Below are 13,551 nucleotides of genomic sequence, written 5' to 3'. Positions count from 1 at the left end.
AGGTTTTTATCGTTTTCGTCATCGACCACTCACGTGGACTCCAAAATAGTACGGACTGAGTGAACTGTGTGAATAGGAATGGCACGGCACGCAGCTGCCCGTCAAGCGCGAGCCTCGTAGAGGATCGTGAGTGGAGCAACGGCAGTCTACTGAGGCGCGGGCGTTTCGCACATACAATGACTTGTCTGTCCTCCCCGTACGTATATGTATATGGTACAGAGTAGTCTGTTCATTTAGAATCGGTGATTTCGAGTGGGGCAGCTAGTCCATCGACAGCTGTGGCGGTATTGGCCGAGATTGTGGCAGAGCGAACAAGATGTTGGACTTGTTGGCGCTGTTGTTAATGTGCGCGTGAATGTCAATCGACATCACCTTTAAGGTTGAGAATTTGTTTTTCTGTTGTCAAGAAAAAAATTGAAAAAGTTTGCAGAGAACGAAATTATATAGTAGCATGATTATTGATTTTTTAGAGCGCGTATGGTTCTCGGCTAACTGATGTAGGGTTGAGGATGACTTTCATTTAAATAAGGGACAGATATGGTCGAATCATCGCAAAATCAGTGAAGGAAAATCTATAATATGCACAGATAATTGTCTTTAAAATTTGATTATAGTGGAAAGAAGTTTCCATTATGCGTGCCCTTAAAAAAGTTGCATCGAACATTTCTTCCTGCTTCGGAAAACGTTTTCATGCTGCTGGTACAGAGAAGACGAGAATTAACCGTAGTTGGCATGGAAACGATGGTACCACTGATAAAGCTAACTCGCCTTCGCAACACTAATTATTTCCATATAGTATATCGGCATACCGAAATAGCGTCAGAAAATTTTCCCCAGACTAGTTTGCGCGTCTCGATCAGTTACTGAGGGCATACCTTGCGCCATTTAACGACAAGATTGTTTATGGCCTTTTGTGGATATTGACGACTAAAGGTAACTCAAGGTAACTTACTAGTAGGTGGATATGTATTGTTTAACAGAGTCTTTACGTGCAGATGTTACAGTGGTTGTACTATATAGCGATAGTTCAACCATAAAGATAATGCTGTGTCTTTTCGGATAGACGTTGTAGATCCGTAGATGTAACTGAAGAATGTCCTTGATAATAATCACAAGCAGATTTTCTGTCAAGGTTTAAACAAAACGGTATTCACATTTTGGAGGAAGTCCATCTGATATCGTTACAGTCAAGCGTGCAATTTACGTGGACAGTGTATGTTTGACTAGGTGTTGTTTTGCATTCGCACATTCTTTTCAATTCAGTCATAATTAGAAAGCATTTTTATATTGGAAAAGTTGCCAGCTGCTTTAACGGTATGATGCAGTATGCACTGCGTAATGGGAACGTATTGATATCAGTGTGTACGAACTATGATTTGTATGTCTAACTTGGATATATCTCTATACATGCCAAAATATACAATAACAATAGAGAATAGTATAATCGACTAGTGAATAACTGCAACGTCGGCAGTAAGCCAGTTAGGTCGATAGAGCCAAAGCATTTTCAATGTAACAACGCTGCGATCTCGGTCGACCTTTAATGTCATGTGTGGATATGTGCTATTCACTGCTACCGGTAACTATGTACCGTCGTACGGTCACTACATAGCGTTGCTAATAAACAGAAAATTGACTTCCTGTGAACAAATTAATTAAATATTGATATATTGCCTGCTACCAGTGCAAATCACGATGCACTAGTAAACAGGACACGGTATATTTGGTCATTACATATCCGTCTACGTCAGTACTCGAATGCATCAATATTGCTTCGCCTTACACCGACGACAGGATGCCTACAATAATTCCAATAATGACAAGTGATTTACACCACTGCTGCATTAATTATAGCTACAAAGTTAACAGCTGTAAGATTTCGCGTGTACGTCATGTGTTTTGTTTAGTTTTTAGAAGAAGGCTCCCACCTTGAAAATAAAATTCCGGCCAATATAAATTAGACCGTTTCCAAGGATATATGTATTCATACAACTTCGGGTAAACGTTTTTTAACAGTTTGATAATGGCGACTTACATTTGTACAATATATATGTATTATACAAGAAACGATGCTGGTTCCCAGTGTGGCAAGAGTGTCTATGCCCGCCTTCGAACCCAGGCCACAATGTGCTTCTTCTAGGATTAGCAGGCAAAAACGCCATCTACAAAGCTATCTTGGGGACACCTCAGTTCCACCTGTCCAAAGACTGCAGTTTTGAAGGTAAACTGAAAGGAATTTATTTGATTGAGTTATATTGATTACGCTGGGCGTCGTATGGGGCAGGATGAGATAAGGCAATATAGGTCACTGCATTTCAAGCATGTATTAACTTCGGGCGCCGTCGATGCTAATCCTAACGTAAAAATTAAAAGAGCTAGTAGCCTCAATGTGCAAATCAGCTTTGTTGAAATGCGTATATGGATGCATATGGTAATGTAAATAAAAGTATTATAATTACTGCACATGTTTTTGTTGTCAACAGTGTGTCATTATGTGGTGGTTGCTTTATTGGCATAATGCTTCGCTTGGGAAACGTTCACTTTACAATTGCAATATTTTTAACGTGTTGCGAACGAGTATGATTGTAGATCAAATTTACGACTCCAGAATTATTCACCTTCATTCATAGAACCATATGTAACTACAACTAATTATTAACAGGCTGCTCTCCTATCAAGCAAGATGCAACTAGCGGTTGTGCCGGTACCTGGGCCATCCACAAGCCGGCTTCATAATCCGCAGCCGAATTTAATGTGGACTTGTGCAAGAGGGAACTTAATATTTGAATTGTTTAATTTTGCAGTGAATGATTATAATTGTTTGTATGATTTGGTTGAATGACTAATTTATTTGCACGAAATGATGAGCTTCTCAATTTACATTCTCTACTGTACGATTTTTTGCTCATCCGGGCTCACATAGTCCTGTGCCAGCGAGGCTAAGGTCAACAGGACTGTTGTCTGAAATTTGGGGCTAGGATCTTTGTTCTAAAGGGCACCGCCCATTTTTCTGAACTTTCGCAACGTTAGTATACGTATGATCATGATGATCGCGCGTGAAAATGTGTATTTTCGCGAATTTTGGAATGTCGCGTAACTGAGAAAAATATCACTCGAAAAAATTGCTCTACACTTATACTGTGGCAATAGAATTCTAGCTCTAATACTTAGCTCATTTTCTTAAACTTTGAACGCGGAAATCGTCTTTTTCATAGCTGGCCTTTCTTGTTGCACATCGTTTACGAAGTGGACGAAGCTTAAAGATCTTGAGCAAATGTTCTCCGACTAGTAACTGAGTGTTGTCAACGCTTTTGAAATCGTCTGAGGTTACAACTTACCAAATTCAGTAGAATATTACAGGAAAAATCACCTATATCCGAAGCGTATCGTTGGTAATTTACGTGCATTGGATCTGATCGGGTAGACGATAACTTTTCCACCTTTTGCTTTCGTACATAGTCCTCACTGTTGATTTTAATATCTTCTGAAAATGAAAAAATAATTATCTCATCCAAGGCAATTATATGTAAAACACAGTCAGTTAGATTGTCATTAAGTTCAAGCTAATGGACGCTCAGGTTCATTTAACCTGAAATTAGGCTCAATCGATGTAAAATCGAACTTTTGCGTTTACTGAACATTTTCAGTTTCAGCTATTCGTTTTCAGGTGATCTTATATGCTCTCTTATTTAGCTCTGTCAACTGCTTTGCCAGATAAACATAAATTCTAACCAGCTTTACGTGATATATCTACATATCATTGTTGGTTTAGGTCAAGTGTCTGCCAGCCAATTCTCCGCTGTGATCTGCACTAATTCTCCATGTTCTGCGCCGTGCCGCCTCTCCACAGCTCTTCAAGTGACAGACAAATTTTTTTCCCTTGACCGGCCAAATTCTGCTAAATTTCAAAGTAAAATGACAAAAAAAGGTATTTTATTTAAGATCGGTACTCGCGAATCTGCATTGGCCATGGTACAAGCGAATTCCGTTAAAGAACAACTAAAGACTCTGTTCCCGGAAAATGAATTCGAAATCGTTGGAATGACGACCAAGGGTGATAAGAACCTCAACATGGCCCTGCCAAAAATGGGTAAGTTATTACATGCCTGCTTCACCTTTGCGCGCCTTTATTTTGATTTAATGGTCATTAAGATATGTGTCGATTATGAATCATAGCTGAAGTAAAAAGTAGCAAAGAGCACTAACTCTAAACTTCTGTTCAAGTTGTTATTCTGTCGATGTAGTTACATGCGGTTTCTCATACCGTGTCATAAGCTTGTTTGAATAATACGAACTCCGCAATGGCAGAGTGCCCTTGCATGTTGCTAGCTTCAACTCGTCGCGCATTTTTGTCCATGTAGATCATACAACTGTACGTCAGAAGATGAATGCGTTAACGGTAGGTTTTCAACGTGCGGATTGGTTCAACTGCTTGACTGACAGCAGGTTTACTAGCAGTGTTGAAAACATGTTTTCTGATGCTGGGTCTTACACCTCAGACCCCATGGGTCAGCCTTAGCGTCATTACCGTACACAGTGTAGGTGCAATATCGTAGTCTAAACCTAAATATTTCAAGTTTTACTTCCGATACTGCCAGTACTGTAGCTAAGGATTTTTCGGATAGGGATCTGGATATGCGACGAGTTGACGTCATGTATAAAACGTACAGCATCTATGAATGACTCCTCGGGAGTAGTAAATGGCAGTTGCAAAAGGCTGTTAGCTTTGTGGATGAATGGTGTAACATTACTACAGTGAAGGCACCTATCCCTAAGTTTACTAAAAACAGTAGCAGAGGCTTCCAGAAGCTCACTTTCTGAAATGGTTAAACATGGCATCAGTTTTTAGCGATCTCGGAGTCATATTCGACCGCCTCATTTAGTTCACAGCACAAATTGCAGAAGTTGAATCAGCTTCATGTCTTTGTAAATTGCTTCTGAGGACTTCAATAAGACGAGATGCTTGTCTGTATTTCAGGCTGTACGAAGCTTACGTGGTTTTTAATGGACATACTGTTTGCACGTTTGGATTGCCATTTGTCGACGGTAGATTTAGTTCCTTTGTTGTGCATGTTCAAGCTATGTATATAGAACGTAAATCCGCATAACTCTGGCTTTCTTTTCTCTATTAGCGCTTCGGCAAAATGTTGGCAGCCGAAACTGTTCGGTAGTTCTTGATATTTCATCTGCAAAGGAGATTTCCTACCTATATCAATTTAGAACACCACGGCTCTGTGTGCAACCAAAGGGAGCATTTTGCTTGGGGAACAAGTGCATATACTTGGGGTAGCTGTGTCCGTCACCACGTAATGCTGTCATCTTTTTTCACACGATGACTCTTACACAATAAGATCAATAGGTAAATATGAAACCACTAAAGAAAAAGGGCTTTGCGTCTGTGAAACAGATAGATACAAGCGGGCTGACTGCTCTAATATTTTATTAAAACGACAGATTGAAACTGAGTACCAGTCTATATGGCTAAGGAATCGAGTGAAAAACGTTGGATTGTTTGAAATCTCAAATTAAATATTTATTTAGAGTAACCTGTATAGTTGTTACGTTCTATTGTTTTAGACACTCTTTAATTTAATAAATATTTCAATTATTGGGGGACGGGTGTGGAGTTCTCCATGGGACTACATAAATTATTAGGTGTTCGACTGCGTTCTTTCCGTTTTTTCCGTGGGGGTGTAAATACGGGGAATCTTCCTTGTTTTCACATAATAACGAATAGAGGTTTTTTTCAAAAGTTGGCATGGAAAGTTCTCACGCTAAGATATTGGACAGCAACTTCAATTCAAAACTTATGATGACGTTGATACGGCAAGAAGGTCAAGCTTCACATTCGTATCTAAAAAATTTTAAGACCTAATATTCAGTGGTACTTAATAAGCAACGGAGTTACAAAGGTTTTACGGAAGTGTATACGACGAAAGAGATTAAAAAGAAATAAATAATCATAATAGCAGTCGCAGTAACAATAGCCACTATACAAGAACGAAAATACCGTCGGATTCGACACATATCATATAAATTGAACAGTCTGTAATCAGATCTTGAAATCGTGCTGTTTTACAACACACATATTCCTTATATAACTGTATTAACATCAGTTGCTATATTCTATAAAAGTCTATTTTAGATAATTTTTACTCAGGTTTAACATCTGCGTACAGGTAAGACCGAAATATCCAGGAATTCTACTACAGGTTTGTTTATATCTGTTTAAGCAAATACAAAATCATAATTAATCCCGTTCCAGTTTCCGCCGGCATCGTACAACTGACTATGACATCAGATTCGTGTTTATGAGTGAGTTTATCTTCCACACTATACCACCTGTATCGCCTGCAAGATGTTCAAGGCGTCTCTTCGAAGCAAGCCGCGCTGCTTCAACCACAATAGTTTGGAAGCGTTGCGTAATGAATCCGCGAAACAAAAAAAAAGCCGTTCAATACCAAGACACTTTGTCTCGTGATTTTTATGTGCCAAGCAACAAAACTACGCACGGATTCGCTCATTTCGACTTATACCTTGTTCGTGTTAATGAGATTTCAAAATTACATGAAGGGCCAATAAAGGTTCAAGCCAAATGTCATGTTCCTAAAGGTAGAGATACACCGAAGCTCAGCGACAACTCCTTTAAATAAGACTTTATTGTTACGTGGTGATGTAGAAGCCTTTACTGCGACATGCGGTCACACGGGAATCGATACATACACGTATTAGGTTTGTACTATATTAATAAATAAAACAAGGCTCTTGTATGGGTTTCGCGACGTTAACCTTCACCATTCTGTGCTCCGTATGGGTAACCACACAAGATGAATAAACACGTGTTTTAACGGAAGGTCGAAGTTACGGGAACGAGCAAATAGGGCTGATTTTATTATTCACCGTTTTCATTTCATTGGAATAATTTCGGTTCACTTTGCAAAGCTGTCATATGTATTGTATTATATATCAGTTTCATTGGGCCAACTTTTTTTCGGATGTACGCATTTCAAGTGTTCGAATTCTATCTGATAGAGGTTAATAATTGGGTTTGTGATTGATCGAAATGGCCAGGCAGATTCGTTGGCGTCGTTAATAGAGCAGTTTCGACTTTTTGACGATATTCGGGTGTTTTTTTAGGTATAAATATTACAATTGGGCTATTTATACAGATATATAAGCATTGTTTTCTTTGCTTTGTGCGTTGCCGACGTGTCGTGCAATTTGTAGGAGACAAATCGCTGTTTACAACTGAGCTGGAAGAGGCATTAATTGAGGGAACAGTTGATTTGGCTGTTCATTCTCTCAAGGACGTCCCTACGAAATTGCCCGAAAATCTTTGCATTGGTTAGTATATAGGAGATTTTACTGAAGGTGTTTTGTAAGTAAATAACACGTACTTCGCTAAATATTTAAAAAGTTGGAATCACGCAGATAAGTAATAGTTAAGTTGATGCCAAAATTTATAATTTTGTATTAATTCCGTAGTTTAGTAATAATTCCATTTCAAAAGAGCAAATGAAAAATGGAAAAAACGTCATAAGTGCATTTGAAGGCTAGTAGGCGAGCATAAATATATATTAGAGATACATAGAGAGATATACAAAAGCATTACGATAGCTGTATATACCAATATTGTAAAGGTACTGTTACTAATTGACTCTACACGATTCTAAATTCGTCGTATCCTTCAGGGGCAATCCTTGAACGTGAGGACCCGTCCGATGCCGTGGTATTTCCGATAGGAAGCAGTCTGACAAGTTTAGCTAAACTCAAGGCAGGGGTATGTTGTGGCTGCTGTTGCTGTCGATATCATTATCATGTCACACTAGTAATAGGTAAACAAACAGGAAAATTATTGCTATTGCTTCTATTTTAACGTTATTATTATCCTTATTGGTAGAGGTTTTCCTTCCTATAATATTAGAAGCCGTTAATACGGACGGTATAACTGATTTTAAATACGATTCTTAGTTATAAGAACAAATTAAATGCAATTTCACCTCGTTTGTTGTATTATCTCAGGCCAAAATAGGAACATCTTCACTGAGGCGCATTGCTCAGCTGAGACGAAAATACAAACATCTAGATTTTGTTTCGGTTCGGGGAAACCTTAACACGAGGCTAGATAAACTGGACAATAAAAAGGTAAAGTTTTACCCAACACTACTACTAGCCCAACACGATTTCGTCTATGGAGTTATATGCGACTTACAATTATCGCCAAACACGGTCCACATAGAATTTTTGTTCGCACAGAAGGTCAGGCTTGCTTCTTTAATTCATCCTACCCTCCACCCCTAACTGTAAAACTTGGCTTAATCATAAAGTAACTTGAATTTATCTTGGAACTTATTTTATGAAATCGTTTAAATCAGGAAAAACTTAGTGTTTTTTTCACAATGCTCTAGGAGTTACTTCAAAATTTCAAATGCATTGGTTTAACTAATTTCGTTACACAACTGTTACGTTTCCTACGGCAGCAATATGACGCGTTGGTGCTTGCTGTCTCAGGTCTTCGTCGGCTAAATATGGCTGATCGTATCTCGTGCATATTGCCATCGGAGTTGTGCCTTTATGCTGTTGGCCAGGGCGCCCTAGCTGTCGAAATCCGTCGTAATGACGACGTTACCCAAAGCGTGGTCCAGGCTCTCAATAATCGGATGACTGCGCTTAGGTTTGAGCGTTATGTTTTTATTCAACATAATGGTGATGATTATTATTAGTATATATTACATATCAGTTTACTCCAAACACAGATTGCTTTTAGTATTATTTCTTGTTTAAGCCAAAAACGGCTATAGGGAACAGTAGTTCGCAGCTATAAAGTTTTGCATAGGTTTCGTGAACTAAAACTTACATTTACAACTACAGACACATAAATACTGATAAGTAAAAGCTGTGCTAGAGAAACTACTATAGTTTGCTACATCTGTGGTTGTTTTTGGATTTGGTGGTAAGTAAAGAAGAAAATGCAGCTTTAAATGCAAGTGTATTAGCAACGAATGTTAAAAATCGTTAACATCTTTTTAAACTATACAGCTCTGTTGACGGCTGTTTTCAGGTGTTTGGCTGAGCGCAACTTTATGATGACACTTGAAGGCGGATGCAGTGTCCCCTTGGGAGTGAGCTCCGCCCTGAGTGAATCCAGAATTTTGAGTCTCAAGGGTGGAGTATTTGCATTTGCTGGTGAGGAGTCAATCGTTGAGGAGAGCAAAGTTACCTTAACAATCTGCAGTCAGATGTAAGGCCTAACCTTAGCCATATGTACTAAGTTAGAAAGCAACAGCAGTTGTTTTCTATCGAATTTAACATATTCTACTAGCAATTAAAAACATAGTATTTTTTGTGCTAATGTTTAATAAACTTGTATTATCTGGTTACGCATCTGAAGTCTAATTAACACTTGAAATATCATAAAAACGTAGCGTTCGGCACCGCTCAATCGTAAGCTTTTGAACTTAATTTTAATTAGTTTCAATACAATACATTCATGATACAGTTACCGAGCCCAATAAAGCTAGTATTTGGAATTAATCTTTATAGATTTCTATTGAACACCATATATAATATCTTGTTAAACGTTTCAAATCTCGTCTTTTAAAATTCTTAACGCACTTCGATGGCTCTAAGGATTTATTCGGTTGATTTCAGTCGTCAGCAAGAAATGCATGTAGGCATTTTATGTCCAGGACTTTGTGCCTCGGAAGTGAACGAAGCGGTTGCCCTCGGTGCTAACCTTGCTCAAAAGCTACTGCAAAAGGGAGCAAAGGAACTTTTAGAGAAGGCGCGTGAAGATGCAAGGCAGAGTATATTATAGCTAGAGGGAAAATCGAAAATCTCTATTGTCAACAAAACACTTAATTGCACTCTTTTAGTCGGTGCCGGATTTAAGGTCGAAAGCTCCGTGCAAAGTATGACTGCCATGTGAACAGAACAATAATTGTAGGTTAAAATTGAAACGGCGGGCACATACAACGTTGAGGAAGCGTTATCGACGATCAGGCTATAGACAGAAGACAACGAATTTACGTTAATGGGTAATATAGATTTGCTGTCTTGAAATACCCTTGTCTCAGAACCATAGTCCTTTCACAGCCAACGTTTGATGTCTTATTATCGATGAAAACAACTGTTTTTAAAGCCTATCATTGATTACTAGAGACAATGGTGGTCTATACTACTGTTGTCTATAAGAGGTACTTAAGCTTATGGGCATAACTGATGCTTTTCGAACGAAGGCATATGTTTCTCTTGTATGAGACAACTGACAGGCGAAATGCAGTGAGAATTCAGGGTTCGCAAAAAGCTGGCCGCTGATGCATTAATTTTCTGCCTGGTTGATCTGGCACGTGTGTAAAGTACAAACATTGTGAAGTTAACTTTTATGATTTGGTTTTACGTATGCAATCTTTAGAGTATCAGAGAAATAGCACAAAACAGGAAGACAGGCGATGATAATTATATCTGCAATATGTAAAAAGTTTTTAATTTAGCTCATATGTATGACGGCATTGGTGGGATTAATAGGTAGCAATGCGGTTGGTATCAAAATGAAGACTTTTTAAAAACACCTGTTACTGGCTTTTATAAATATGGATATTCAAATAAGCCGCAATATTTGTAAGAATATCACATAGCTATAAATCAAAGGTAAGCATTTTTCGGTGGGCAGAATAAAATATTTGTGAATGAACCTAAGTTTTCGAATTAAATAAAGGTGTAGTTTGGTATTTTTGAAGAAAACGGCAGCGCCAATTGACAAATCCCTCTAAGGTGTTTGCTTAGCTTATCAACTAAAACCTGCTCTATGCGTCTGATATAAACCTACTACACAAAATTGCATGTGAATCTCACAGTGGTTTGGGCCATCCAACTCATTTTGTGTTGAAATGCTGAGAATATTAAAGCGTACTTGAAAATCCAGATCTTGAAAATAAAGTGCAGCTGATAATTATTATAGAAAATGCTCAAATACGTTATAGCCGAATTAACATCTTAGAGAAAGGTAAAACAGGATATGCGATGAAACAGTGTACACCAATTGACCATAGTCATGATCGAATGTTGGATCCTTGGATCTTGACAGATCTGAGTTGCCTGGTGGGGGCATCACAGTTATTAGATCTATTCAAATTACCAAGTTTTCCAACAACGTACGGTTGATTGTGTGGGTACGTCTCTTTATTGGTAGTGTTATAAAGGCGTTGTTCATTGTAAAATGAACAACACCAATAATGTTGATAAAGTCACAATATTAATGAAAGAAGTACATTGGATGATTATAAACCTTTTTTATTCAACAAATAAATTTCGATATTTATATAGCAAATTTCACACTAATGCTTTCTAAAATGTTTATCTATATAATATTTTAATGTTTTTCATACATAAACTGAATAACTTACTTAGGTATATCGACCTTGTCAGGTTATTAATTTTAGTAATAAAAAAAAATTCCTTTTTGCTTTCAACCACAACGAAACCTTATGATTGTATGCCTTCATTGAATAAATAATTAATCATCCATAAAATATTTTCTCGTTTGTATTTCTGATTAAAATCGTAATAAACGACTTTTAACCCGTTGACTAGAAGTTAGTGGCCGGTTCAAAACAGGCTGAAATGTAAGAACGTCCTTCGATTCTTTGCTTATTTTTAACACGGCCCCTATGGTTCTGGTGAAGTTACTATTGGAATCCGTAAAATGCAATAGTTTGTTAGTTAACGTTCATTTAGACAAAGCTGATTTTTGCCAAGCAGCGGCTCTAGCTCGAAAGAAGTTTATCTCTGCCCAGATTTGAACCTGGGCAATCTCATGTGTCCCTACGTTAAGCACATTTGGGCGTTACCACTAAACTATTGCAAGTGCCAAAGTAGTTCACTTTTTTTTTTACTTGGGTGTTACTCGGCGGCTAACGGTACCTAGTGTGAAATCTGGGAACTCACCAAACCCGTATTCCTTCTGCTTTATTCAAGAGCTGGGATTGTACAAGATTACTTATGTAGAGACAAATCTAATCTAGTCGATGTACAACTGTCTGTGCTCGTACACGATTTTTGCTACAAACAAAAATTATAGCCCAATTGAGTTTAGCTTCCTATTAGTGTCTTTATTATTTAACGTCTTCGATCATTTAATATAATACATATACCACATGTTAAAGCTCAACGTGTTGCAGCAGTCATAATTCAAAATTATAAATAGCTGTTTATAACCATTGTATATTTATTCGCATACTTTATCAAATATAATGTTAACGGGCTATTTGTGCATTCGTTATTTGCGCCTTATGCAACTTGTAGCAGACTCTGTCAACGATAAGCACTTCATTATATTTCAGACAAGTGTAATGGGCTCCATTTGTTTCGCTTAATATCATTGGATGGGTTGTTTTATGTGACGTATCATATAGTCGTTTGCACAGCGATCAAGGATATGTTGGTTCTTCTTAGAGCTTAGCGAGCAATTCCTGAATAACAATCTATAGTTTTAACTTGTATAATAATTGATTTCGATTCCAATGTAGATTAGTATATTTGTAATTAATATCGACACTTCTGTGTTCATGTTAAGTATCTAGATAGATTGTGTTATACGCCAGCGGTGTACCTTCGACTGGATATCTCACAAAAACATTTCGAATAATAGTTTTTCATTAAAACGTTCAGGTCATACTCCTCTGGAGTCCCCGTAACATCCGAATATTTATGCAACACGACAGAGGACAGAGAAAGAAAACAAAGATGCAGCCAAACACTGCGTAGTAGAAAATAATTTCAACAATTAGATATGTTTTTCTTGAGCTCGTTTCTTGAAGCCTTCTGGACCAAATGCTGCCTTTGTTAACCGTAGTTTAAAATACTGAAACTGAAATAAAAGATTCTGAGAAATAAGACGAATGATTATACATACGAAAACCACAAACAGGTAGCGTAACGGAATTGAAACATTTTGACCACAGCGGAGTTATTTGACTGAGTGACATGGAAGTTGGAAAGAAACATTTTGGATAAGCTAGGGTTGGTATGTCACTGCGACTTACTTAGTGGGTCAGACTAACATGACCCACGACGGGTTATATATATATATATATTTATTATATATATACTCGCGTCAAAAAGCTTGTCTTTCGTGTTCCATGAAATAGTATTTATATGCTTTCCTTAGACGGTTGAAGGTTGTCTGATTTTATCGGTGATTCGAATTTAATCAGCGGCATGTGAAGATACTTTCAAAACACTTAAAATGAAGTCATTCGCCGTAACGGCAGAGCTTCGAATAAAGCATACTTCAATATTTGTTTCTCGCTACTTAAAGAAACATTAACGAAAATTATCGAAGCGACACTGTGCCAGGGTCTCAAACCTAACAATATCAGACAACGTAACGCACAAATATTTTAAAAAAAAAGCTATAGAGCCGACGATGAAAGAAAAACATTTTGCTAGACAAAAAAAACTCAAAACAAAGAAAAATAATAACGCAATTTATTGTTGTTATAACAGTCTTAGAGTGCTCGCTTTATTCGGTAATTGCACTTGTTAACATAT

General features: G+C 37.6%; 1 protein-coding gene across 5 annotated transcripts; it reads left to right on the top strand.

Moving 5' to 3' along the window:
• The first annotated feature begins 38 nt into the window (after window positions 1–38).
• On the top strand, window positions 39–11,533 carry Hmbs (porphobilinogen deaminase-like protein l(3)02640). Of its 5 annotated transcripts, none has more exons than XM_022854332.2 (8): window positions 39–196; window positions 3,773–4,090; window positions 7,228–7,344; window positions 7,692–7,780; window positions 8,023–8,145; window positions 8,481–8,674; window positions 9,062–9,186; window positions 9,652–9,812. In XM_022854332.2, the coding sequence occupies exons 2-8, from the start codon at window positions 3,916–3,918 to the stop codon at window positions 9,672–9,674; spliced, it is 846 nt and encodes a 281-aa protein (XP_022710067.1). In that variant the 5' UTR covers window positions 39–196; window positions 3,773–3,915; the 3' UTR covers window positions 9,675–9,812. The 5 variants fall into 5 exon arrangements, with proteins under 5 accessions (XP_022710067.1, XP_022710063.1, XP_022710065.1 ...); XM_022854328.2 differs by having other exon boundaries at window positions 41–196; window positions 9,062–9,241; window positions 9,652–11,533; XM_022854330.2 differs by having other exon boundaries at window positions 47–196; window positions 3,943–4,090; window positions 9,062–9,241; window positions 9,652–11,533.
• The last annotated feature ends 2,018 nt before the right edge of the window (window positions 11,534–13,551 follow it).

Source organism: Varroa jacobsoni, unplaced genomic scaffold, assembly GCF_002532875.2.
Source record: "Varroa jacobsoni isolate VJ856 unplaced genomic scaffold, vjacob_1.0 contig03120, whole genome shotgun sequence".
Taxonomy (NCBI): Eukaryota; Metazoa; Arthropoda; class Arachnida; order Mesostigmata; family Varroidae; genus Varroa; species Varroa jacobsoni.
Note: the sequence above shows the minus strand (reverse complement) of the source record. Positions and strands in the feature narration are given on the sequence as shown.

What these genes read in the sequence shown, in the direction of transcription:
- Hmbs (XM_022854328.2), top strand. Translation starts at nt 3,916, where the DNA reads ATGACAAAAAAAGGTATTTTATTTAAGATCGGTACTCGCGAATCTGCA. An exon ending in CATGGCCCTGCCAAAAATGG is followed by an intron (nt 4,091 to 7,227) that starts GTAAGTTATTAC and finishes TGCAATTTGTAG; the next exon opens with GAGACAAATCGCTGTTTACA. An exon ending in ATAAACTGGACAATAAAAAG is followed by an intron (nt 8,146 to 8,480) that starts GTAAAGTTTTAC and finishes TTCCTACGGCAG; the next exon opens with CAATATGACGCGTTGGTGCT.